Source organism: Triticum dicoccoides, chromosome 2A (genome assembly GCF_002162155.2).
Source record: "Triticum dicoccoides isolate Atlit2015 ecotype Zavitan chromosome 2A, WEW_v2.0, whole genome shotgun sequence".
Classification (NCBI taxonomy): Eukaryota; Viridiplantae; Streptophyta; class Magnoliopsida; order Poales; family Poaceae; genus Triticum; species Triticum dicoccoides.
The window spans coordinates 123,193,074-123,205,006 of NC_041382.1; the positions used below are offsets into that span (position 1 = coordinate 123,193,074).

Genomic DNA, 11,933 nt, shown 5'->3' on the forward strand with positions numbered 1-11,933 from the left:
TAGAGGGGATGATTAGACTACTTGACCAAATAAAAATCTAGCCTTTTCCCAATTTTAAGTCTTGGCAGATTTTAGCAACTTAGCACAAGTCAAGCAATCAACTTACACATGCAAGTCTAAGAGTATAGCAGCGGAATGTAAAACATTTGCATATGAAGGTAAAGGGAGGAGTTTGGAAGGAGAAAACGCAATCTAGACACGGAGATTTTTGGCGTGGTTCCGATAGGTGGTGCTATCATACATCCACGTTGATGGGGACTTCAACCCATGAAGGGTAACGGTTGCGCGAGTCCACGGAGGGCTCCACCCATGAAGGGTCCACGAAGAAGCAACCTTGTCTATCCCACCATGGTCATCGCCCACGAAGGACTTGCCTCACTAGGGTAGATCTTCACGAAGTAGGCGATCTCATTGCCCGTACAAACTCCTTAGTTCAACTCCACAATCTTGACGGAGGCTCCCAAGTGACACCTAACCAATCTAGGAGACACCACTCTCTAAAAGGTAATAGATGGTGTGTTGATGATGAACTCCTTGATCTTGTGCTTCAAATGATAGCCTCCCCAACACTCAACTCTCTCTCATAGATTTGGATTTGGTGGAAAGATGATTTGACTGGAAAGCAACTTGGGGAAGGCTAGAGAGCAAGATTCATATGGTTGGAATGGAATATCTTGGTCTCAACACATGAGTAGGTGGTTCTCTCTCAGAAAATGTATGCTGGAAGTGTAGGCACGTTATGATGGCTCTCTCTACTAATGAAGACAGGGTGGAGGGGTATATATAGCCTCCATGCAAAATCTAATCGTTACACAATTTACCAAACTCTGTGGGACCGAATCAAAAAACTCGGTCAGACCGATTCAGTTCAAAATGTGAACGTTAGGCTTTTTGGTGGGACCGACATGTCAACTCGGTGGGACCGATTCCATTAGGGTTAGGGCATAACGTAATCTCGGTGAAGCTAATTACACAAACTCGATAGGACCGACTTTGGTAATAAGCTAACCAGAGTGTTGGTCAGGCAAACTCGGTGGGACCGATTCGCTCATTTCGGTGAGACCGAAATGTTACGAAAGGGAAACAGAGAGTTTGCATTGTGAACTCGGTGGGACCGATCGCTCATCTCGGTTGGGCCGAAACGTTAGAAGGGAAACAGAGAGTTTGCAATCCCATCTCGGTGAGACCGAGATCCCTATCGGTGAGATGGAAGTGACTAGGGTTTTTGGCAGTGGCTATGTCAAGTGAACTCGATGGCGCCGGATAGAACATTTCGGTGGGGCCGAGTTTGACTTGTGGTTTGGGACATATGTGGATATGAGAAAGTGTTGAGGGTTTTTGGAGCATATCACTAAGCATTTTGAGCAAGTAAGCCATTAAGCAACACCTCATCCCCTTTTAATAGTATTGGCTTTTCCTATGGACTCAATGTGGTCTTAGATCACTAAAATGAAAATGTAGAGTCTTGAGCTTGAGCCAATGTGTGTCCTTAGCATTTTGAGGGGTCCACATTCCTAATCCATGCCATGCCAATCATTGAACTTTTTGAAATGATCATCTTGAAATAGCATTAGTTCAATGAGCTATATGTTGTTAGTAATTACCAAAACCACCCAGGGATAGTTGCACTTTCAGTATTTGATACCAGTGCGGTTGCTCATATTTGTAACTCAAAACAGGAGTTGCGGAATAAGCGGAGACTGGCAAAGGACGAGGTGACGATGCACGTCAGGAATGGTTCCAAGGTTGATGTGATCGCCGTCGGCAGGCTACCTCTATATCTACCTTAGGGATTAGTTTTAAACCTCAATAATTGTTATTTAGTGCCATGTTTGAGCATGAACATTGTATCTGGATCTCTTTTAATGCGAGATGGCTACTCATTTAAATCCGAGAATAATGGTTGTTCTATTTATATGAGAGATATGTTTTATGGTCATGCCCTGCTGGGCAATGGTTTATTTTTATTGAATCTTGGACGTGATGTTACACATATTCATAGTGTGAATGCCAAAAGATATAAGGTTGATAATGATAGTCCCACATACTTGTGGCACTGCCGCCTTGGTCACATTGGTGTCAAACGCATGAAGAAACTCCATGCAGATGGACTTTTGGAGTCTCTTGATTATGAATCATTTGACTCGTGTGAACCATGCCTCATGGGCAAAATGACCAAGACTCCGTTCTCCCGAACAATGGAGCGAGCAACCAACTTATTAGAAATCATACATACTGATGTGTGCGGTCCAATGAGCGTTGAGGCTCGCGGTGGCTGTCATTATGTTCTCACCCTCACTGATGATCACTTAAGTAGATATGGGTATGTCTACTTAATGAAACACAAGTCTGAGACCTTTGAAAAGTTCAAGGAATTTCAGAGTGAGGTAGAGAATCAATGTGACAGGAAAATAAAGTTCTTACGATCAGATCGTGGAGGGGAATACTTGAGTCATGAGTTTGGCACGCACTTAAGGAAATGTGGAATTGTTTCACAGCTCACGCCGCCTGGAACACCTCGGCGTAATGGTGTGTCCGAACATCGTAATCACACTCTATTGGATATGGTGCGATCTATGATGTCTCTTACCGATCTACCACTATCATTTTGGGGTTATGCTTTAGAGACTGCCGCATTCACTTTAAATAGGGCTCCGTCGAAATCCGTTGAGACGACACCGTATGAATTATGGTTTGGGAAGAAACCTAAGCTGTCGTTTCTGAAAGTTTGGGGATGCGATGCTTATGTCAAGAAACTTCAACCTGAAAAGCTCGAACCTAAGTCGGAAAAATGCGTCTTCATAGAATACCCTAAGGAAACTATTGGGCATACCTTCTACCTCAGATCCGAAGGCAAGATCTTTGTTGCCAAGAATGGATACTTTCTGGAGAGAGAGTTTCTCTCGAAAGAAGTAAGTGGGAGGAAAGTAGAACTTGATGAGGTACTGCCTATCGAACCGGATAGTAGCGCAGCTCAGAAAGATGTTTCCGTGGTGCCTGCACCGACTAGAGAGGAAGTTAATGATGATGATCATGGAACTTCGAATCAAGTTGCTACTGAACTTTGTAGGTCCACAAGGACACGTTCCGCACCAGAGTGGTACGGCAACCCTTTCCTGGAAATCATGTTGTTAGACAACGGTGAACCTTCGAACTATGAAGAAGCGATGGCGGGCCTGGATTCCAACAAATGGCTTGAGGCCATGAAATCCGAGATAGGATCCATGTATGAAAACGAAGTATGGACTTTCACAGACTTGCCCGATAATCGGCAAGCCATAGAGAATAAATGGATCTTTAAGAAGAAGACTGGCGCGGATGGTAATGTGACCATCTATAAGGCTCGACTTGTCGCTAAGGGTTATCGACAAGTTCAAGGGGTTGACTACGATGAGACCTTCTCACCCGTAGCGAAGCTGAAGTCTGTCCGAATCATGTTAGCAATTGTCGCATTCTATGATTATGAGATATGGCAAATGGACGTCAAAACGGCATTCCTTAATGGGTTCCTTAAGGAAGAATTGTATATGATGCAGCCGGAAGGTTTTGTCGATCCTAAGAATGCTGACAAGGTATGCAAGCTCCAACGCTCCATCTATGGGCTGGTGCAAGCATCTCGGAGTTGGAACATTCGCTTTGATGAAATGATCAAAGCGTTTGGGTTTATGCAGACTTAATGAGAAGCTTGTGTTTACAAGAAAGTGAGTGGGAGCTTTGTAGCATTTCTGATATTATATGTGGATGACATACTATTGATGGGAAATGATATAGAACTTTTTGAAAGCATAAAGGCCTACTTGAATAAGTGTTTTTCAATGAAGGACCTTGGAGAAGCCGCTTACACATTAGGCATCAAGATCTATAGAGATAGATTGAGGCTCCTCATTGGTCTTTTGCAAAGCACGTACCTTGACAAGATATTGAAGAAGTTCAATATGGATCAGTCCAAGAAGGGGTTCTTGCCTGTATTGCAAGGTGTGAGATTGAGCACGGCTCAATGCCCGACCTCGACAAAAGATAGAGAAAAGATTAGTGTCATCCCCTATGCCTCAGCCATAGGCTCTATTATGTATGCCATGCTGTGTACCAGACCTGATGTGAACCTTGCCATAAGTTTGGTAGGGAGGTACCAAAGTGATCCCGGTATGGAACACTGGACGGCAGTCAAGAATATCCTCAAGTACCTAAAAAGGACTAAGGATGTGTTTCTCGTTTATGGAGGTGACAAAGAGCTCGTCGTACAGGGTTACGTCGATGCTAGCTTCGACACAGATCTGAATGACTCCAAGTCACAAACCGGATACGTGTACATTTTGAATGGTGGGGCAGTCAGCTGGTGCAGTTGCAAGCAAAGCGTCATGGCGGGATCTACATGTGAAGCGGAGTACATAGCTGCCTCGGAGGCAGCACATGAAGCACTCTGGATGAAGGAGTTCATCACCGACCTAGGAGTCATTCCCAATGTGTCGGGCCCGATGACTCTCTTCTGTGACAACACTGAAGCTATTGCCCTTGCCAAGGAGCCCAGGTTTCACAAGAAGACCAGGCATATCAAGCGTCGCTTCAACTCCATTCGTGAATATATTCAAGATGGAGACATAGATATTTGTAAAGTGCATACGGATCTGAATGTCGCAGATCTGTTGACTAAACCTCTTCCACGAGCAAAACATGATCAACACCAAAACTATATAGGTGTTCGATTCATCACAATGTAACTAGATTACTGACTCTAGTGCAAGTGGGAGACTGTTGGAAATATGCCCTAGAGGCAATAATAAAGTGGTTATTATTATATTTCCTTGTTTATGATAATTGTTTATTGTTCATGCTATAATTGTATTAACCGGAAACCGTAATGCATGTGTGAATATATAGACCAGAATATGTCCCTAGTAAGCCTCTAGTTGACTAGCTCGTTGATCAATAGATGGTTGTGGTTTCCTGACCATGGACATTGGATGTCATTGATAACGGGATCACATCATTAGGAGAATGATGTGATGGACAAGACCCAATCCTAAGCATAGCACAAGATCGTGTAGTTCGTTTGCTAGAGCTTTTCTAATGTCAAGTATCGTTTCCTTAGACCATGAGATTGTGCAACTCTCGGATACCGTAGGAGTGCTTTGGGTGTATCAAACGTCACAACGTAACTGGTTGACTATAAAGGTGTACTACAGGTATCTCCGAAAGTGTTTGTTGGGTTGGCACGAATCGAGACTGAGATTTGTCACTCCATGTGACGGAGAGGTATCTCTGGGCCCACTCGGTAATGCATCATCATAACGAGCTCAATGTGACTAAGGAGTTGGTCACGATATCATGCGTTACGGAACGAGTAAAGAGACTTGCTCGTAACGACATTGAACGAGGTATGGGGATACCGACGATCGAATCTCGGGCAAGTAACATACTAATGGACAAAGGGAATTGTATACGGGATTGATTGAATCCCCGACATCGTGGTTCATCCGATGAGATCATCGTGGAACATGCGGGAACCAACATGGGTATCCAGATCCCGTTGTTAGTTATTGGCCTGAGAGATGTCTCGGTCATGTCTACATGGTTCCCGAACCCGTAGGGTCTACACACTTAAGGTTCGGTGACGCTAGAGTTGTTATGCGAAATTGTATGTGGTTACCGAAGGTTGTTCGGAGTCCTGGATGAGATCCCAAACGTCACGAGGAGTTCCGGAATGGTCCGAAGATGAAGATTTATATATGGAAAGTCCAGCTTCAGTTGTCGGAATAGTTTCGGGGGTTATCGATATTGTACCGGGACCACCGAAAGGTGTCCGGGGGTCCACCGGGTGGGGCCACCTGCCCCGAGGGACTTAATGGGCTGAATATGGGAGGGAACCAGCCCCTGGTGGGCTGGTGCGCCCCCCCCCCCCTCAAGGGCCCAAGCCGTCTAGGGTTGGAAACCCTAAGGGGAGGGGGCGCCTCCCACCTTGCTTGGGGGGCAAGCCTCCCCCCTTGCCCCCCCCCCTCTAGATGCATCTAGGAGGCCGACCCCCTCTCCCCTTCACCCTATAAATAGAGGGGGTGGGAGGGCACCCGCACCCCTTCCCTGGTGCAGCCCCTCCCTCCCCCAACACCTCCTCCTCCTCCGTAGCGCTTAGCGAAGCTCTACCGGAGTACCACGAGCTCCATCACCACCACGTCGTCATGCTGCCGGAGTTCTCCCTCAACTTCTCCTTTCCCCTTGCTGGATCAAGAAGGAGGAGACGTCCCCGGACTATACGTGTGTTGAACGCGGAGGCGCCGTCCGTTTGGCGCTTGATCGGATCTTTCGCGATTTGAATCACCGCGAGTACCACTCCATCAACCGTGTTCTTGTAACGCCTCCGCTTAGCGATCTTCAATGATATGAAGATGCACTCCCTCTCTTTCGTTGCTAGCATCTCCTAGATTGATCTTGGTGACACGTAGGAAAATTTTAAATTATTACTACGTTCCCCGACAGCAACCTCTTCATAAATGACATGGATGACAAACATCAACGCCAACGGTTCTGCTCCTGCTGCACCGTATGTGATTCTATCCTCCTTGTTTGAGATCGTGCTAGAATTCCTATTTCTAGTATTTGCCCTTGATTTGATCTGTTCATCTATTACGCTAGTCCGCATGATTAGTTCAATCTCTGTCATTGCCCTCATAATTTATTTATTGTTTATTCAGGTTAAATCTCATAGTAATTTGCTCATATATTCAACAGGACACAAACCCTACCAAAACTCAAAGTAACACCTAAAAATGAAGCCCTCCCACCGAGAAAGGTCGGGATCCACCACGCCTCCATGGCCCTACAAAGGCCACCGGAGACGGGGCGACCGGAGACGGGGCAACCGGAGACGGCGCCGACGCCGGCAGGAGGCGGAGAAAACCTAAACTTGGAGAGGAGGCAGTGCCTGTCCACGTTACTATCTTGCCCATATGTCCATCTCTTTCATGATCCGAATTCACATACTCCCTCCTTCCATCTATATAGGGCCTAATATGTTTTTTGAGACTAACTTTGACCAAGTTTTGAAGCAATAGTATATGACATGCAAGTTACACAAAGCATACCATCAAATTCGTACGTGAAAGAAGCTTCCAATGATATAATTTTCACATTATATATCTCATATATTATTAATCTTATTAATAGTCAAAGGCAGCCTTGAAAAATGCATTAGGCCCTATATAGATGGAAGGAGGGAGTACGAAGGTAAAGGGTGTAGTACTAAGGACCTGCTATCAACTAAGGTCTGATAACAGTGCTAATGGGTGTTATGATGTCAGGCTCATCCTCTTTGTGCCCCAAGTACAAAGATTGTCATAGAACTAGTATAGTAAAGCTCAACAATCTGTGTTTTGCTGCAAACATGGTCCATGAAAAACGGAAGACAGGCTAAGTTAATTAATAAGAAGATGACGCAAGGCTTTGTTGCGGCTGCTCCAATGGATGCAACGCACTGTGTCATGCACAATCGAAGGGAGCGGGACCAAATGGCAGACGATGCAACCGGAATAGCAAAGCAGGAACGCGTTGCTGTGCAGCAGCTCTAGCGTAAAGCGTATTGCTGTAGAGCTGCATGTAGTATTTCTCGTAGTACGTACTTTGCACTACGTATTAAACCAGCGCTAATTAACATGAACCGGAGGGAGGAGTAGTATACGTGGGCTGTTTGGTTGGTTGGTTGGGTCGGGTCGGGTTGCTCGTAGGCTATTGTCACTTGCTCCTGTCGTCTCCCCATCATACCAATGAATTGAATCGAATCGAATTGAATTGATGCCGAGCATTAGGCGCACCTGCCATGCTATGCTCTCTCTCTCTCTCTCTCTCTCTCTCTCTCTCTCTCTCTCTCTCTCTAGCATGATTGGGTTGGATCTCTCCCTAAAACAAGTTGATGAGGGCGCTAACCAACAGCGATCCCGACTCTGCATTTGTTCCGATTTCCCACCAAAAACAAAGTGGCAAACGGCTGGCAGGGCGGGGCGGGGCAGGCGGATACCGTTCGCCATTTGGCCACCTTCCGCGAGTCGTCTGGTTGCCTTTGTCCGCTCCTTCTTGACCGGTCCGGCCGGCCCCTTCGCTGCTGCCAGCCTGTCTTGCGCGGCAACGAGAAAGCTTCCACAGCCCACGTTCGTTGTCCGTCGCCGTCGCCGCCGTCGTCATCGCCGTCAAACCCCATCCCGGTGCCGTGTTCCGCTCGGCGTATGTACACATACATAACATGCGCTCGAAATTTGGAAAGCATATCCTGTTTTAGCACACACCCACCCACCTAACAGTACTTGATAAACGCAGCATCTAGGCTGTATCCGTATGTATCAGACGCAATGTACTACTCCTAAGCTAAGCTGGAGCCAGTCAAGATGATCCCCTCTTTGCAGCTGGAACCCATGACCAGCTGCTTCTTTTATTTAGTTTATTAATTGATTTTATTTATTTATTCAATTTGGCCCAATCCCATCCACCTAGGCTTTCTTATCAGATGTGCATGGCATTGATTCTTCTCCAACTGGAAACACAAACACTATCGTTATCACCTCATCCTTGACCGTGCCTCCTCCCCTGCTCATCCCCTCATCATTCGACTTGGAGAGGACAGCCTCTTGAACACCTTCGTGAACTCCCTTTCAAGCCAAGGAAAAGGAAAGGAAGCCACACATTCTACGGTTAATTCCCCCTTTTCATCCTTGCGTGCATGCATGCATGCATGCATGATGATGCCACCATGACCAAAAACAATACGCCAAGTAGTAATAATAATCTCTCCACCAACAAGATGCTAGCTGTCGCACAAGAAAGAATGGAATAATAATCATCGGACGGACAGCCGGCAATAATAATGTATGTACGCACCCGCAGAATGATCGATAATGTAATCGTGTATGTATGTCTACAAATTCCATTGATTATTACCATCCTCTCTGTAAAAAAATAAAAATTACAGTGTGTTCATATATGTATGTATATACGATGATTGAAGTCTCCGCCCGTTTTACACCGCCAAATGAATGATGATTTCCGCTAGTGCTGCGCCAGGCAGCCGTGCCCGTCGCAGTGCACCGGCGGGCGGTGCAGGAACGCGAGGCACTGGTCCGCCGGCCGCTGGTCCGGGCGGCCGGCGATGCAGTTCTGCCGGTCGTCGTTGCGCCGCAGCGCCGTGCACCGCTCCGGCTCGCCGCAGAAGTAGTTGTACGAGTAGGTGAAGTTGGCCAGCCGCGGCAGCGCGCAGATGCCCTCCGGGATGTGCCCGGCGAGCTCGTTGTGCGCCACGTCCAGCTGCTCCAGCGCGCGCATCCCCGCCATGGACTCCGGCAGCGTGCCCTGGAGCTGGTTGAAGCTCACGTCCAGCACGGTGAGCTCGCGCAGCCACCCGATCTCCGGCGGGATGCAGGACCGGATGCCGGAGTTGAGCATGACGAGCTCGTTGAGCGTGGCCCCCATGCGCCCCACGCTGGCGGGGATGCAGCCGCGGAGGCGGAGGTTGGCCAGCACGATGACCGAGGCGGGGGAGTTGCCCAAGTTCTCCGGCAGCTCGAAGTCGAAGTGGTTGTCGTTGATGAAGAGCGCGTCGATCTTCTTGTCGAAGATGGCCGGGGGCACGGGGCCGCACAGGTTGTTGAACCTGATGTCCACGTACTTGACGTTGGGGAGGCAGAGGATGTGCTGCGGGAAGCCGCCGGAGAGGAGGTTGTTGCTGACGTCCAGCTCGTGGAGGAGGGAGAGCTTGGGGAGCGAGTCCGGGAGCCCCCCGGCGAAGCGGTTGGAGTTGAGGTGGAGGACGGCGAGGTCGGTGAGGTGGCCGAGCTCGAACGGCAGCGTGCCGGCGAGGTCGCCGTGGTTGAGGTCGACGCCGGCCACGGCGCGCGCGCACGGGTCGTCGAGGGACGGCGCGCAGAAGACGCCGAAGTAGGCGCACACGTCCGGGCCGCACCAGTTGCCCGTCAGGTTCTTGGGGTCGTCGGTGATGGCGCGCTTGAGGGCCTGCAGCGCCACGTACGCGCGCTGCAGCCGCGGGCTGTTGTCGGCCGTCTGCTGCGGCAGCGGCACGGGGCAGGCCGAGCAGAGCAACGCGGCGGAGAGGAGGAGCGCGGCGGCGAGGAGCAGCGGTGGCGGCGAGGCGGTGGCCGGCATGTTTGCGTGTCTTTCTGTGGGTGTGTGGGTGTGTGTGAATTGGGTTGAGCTGGGTTGAACCGAGTATATATACAGGGGGAGGCGATGCTTTGACACGGTTTCCTTTCGTGGTTGAGTTTGCGCGTCATGATTTCGTTCTGGCTTTCTTGTTTTCTTTTGCAAGGTTGACTGCTGGCTTTCCCACCTTTGTTTTTGTATTCTTGTTTTTCGAGGTTTTCTGGTTTTCCCCTCGTTTTATATAATAAAACAACAGCAGAACAAGATACACGGCCGAACAATACAAGATACTGAGGTGACCCTCTTATAAAGCCGATCCGAGGATAAGCAGCATACGCAAAACACTACACAACATTACGCCCTAGCACAGATAAGCTCCACGGCAACGTCCTTAGGAGGGAGAACGGCGCAAAGTGTCACCGCTGCCAAGACTGCAACGAACAAAGGTCTTCACCCGAAGCCCTGTCACAGAGAGGATACCCACCACGACATCTTCAAAAAGATATCGGCACCCGCAAGCGTCGTTGTTATCGTCGCCGAGGCGCTGAGTTTTCACTCAACAGCTCACCCATGCTACTACGAGGTCACCAGGACAAACTCGATGAGGAAAGATCTCCGGTTTCGGATCGGAGCGTCACTAGTGCTAAGGAAGAACGCCCGCCCGAGCCACCCACCTCTAGCCGTCCCGTCGCCTACACGCCCAAGACGGATAATCACCACCGCCGCAATGTTGTCTGGCGAAGAGCCAACATGCAGACCACCACCCGAGGCCGCCACCTTAGCATCCATGTCCAAGCCATCATCGTCTGCCCATATCACGATGCACCAACCACGGTCAGAGGAGTAAAAGGTGTCTCCTTTCACTCCTAGCCTGGCATCAGCAACGAAGTCTGGATCAACACCTCCACGATAGGAGGTGCCGACACCTGCGTCTCCAGCCAGTCCCGGTGGAACGGGGAAGACCCAACTCCGTAACTACCGACGGCCGCCGCCGAACATGCTCGTACGACGCCAAGTCCATGGTCTTCGATGCCGATCTACCCAACGAACTCGCGATGTCTCGACCACCACCAACAGCCACATTACCCGCGAGGAAAGGGTCCTCATCATTAGCGGGCACCGCCCGGACTAGGCCCACCATCATCTACTCGGAGCGAAGCTTCGACCCGTCCCATGCCCAAAATGGTCCGCCTGAGCACGAGTTCCCGGTCCTGGCCATCTCCACCACGTGATCACCCTGCACCACCGGCCCAGACCCGAAAGAAGAGAGGCACCACCACCACCACCCTCGCCGCTGACCGCCTAGCACTGCCACGCTGCAAACAACCGTCTCACAGACCGATGCATCCACCTGACGGCCGAACCGGACCGGGGCAAGGGGAGAATCCTGCCACGACCTAGCCCTCCGCCCGCCAGAGCTATAAGGATCCAGCAAGGCTAGCCAGACCCGCGGACGACCTTAAGCAACTCCTCCACAGCACGCCCGCAACTCCCTGCCAGATCCTAGTCACCACCAAGCACCCGTAGCACAGTCGGTCTGCCGCCCACCAAGACAACCAGAAGGAATGGTCGCGACCTCCGGCCCACGCCAACACAACCCGTGCCACTCAGCTCCAAGTCGGTCGGGTTGCCGCCGCCAGATCTGACGACCGCAGACCAGACCGAAGCAGCCCACCAGCTAATCCCACGTAGTTGTCGCATTCCAACCATCCGCCCACGCTGTTGATGTGCCCGCATGACTCGTCGCCGCCGCTCCCCACATGAGTGTTGCGCCCCCATCTCGGTGATGCACCCCACGA

At 49.9% G+C, this 11,933-nt stretch overlaps 1 protein-coding gene across 1 annotated transcript in view; it reads right to left on the reverse strand.

Moving 5' to 3' along the window:
* Positions 1-8,790: 8,790 nt before the first annotated feature.
* LOC119357726 (leucine-rich repeat extensin-like protein 6) overlaps positions 8,791-11,933 on the reverse strand; it is a 5,780-nt gene continuing 2,637 nt past the window's right edge. The window contains exon 3 of the mRNA XM_037624579.1: positions 8,791-10,239. Within this exon, the coding sequence (XP_037480476.1) occupies positions 9,028-10,239 (1,212 nt within the window). The 3' untranslated portion in view covers positions 8,791-9,027. The remainder of the gene's footprint in view (positions 10,240-11,933) is intronic.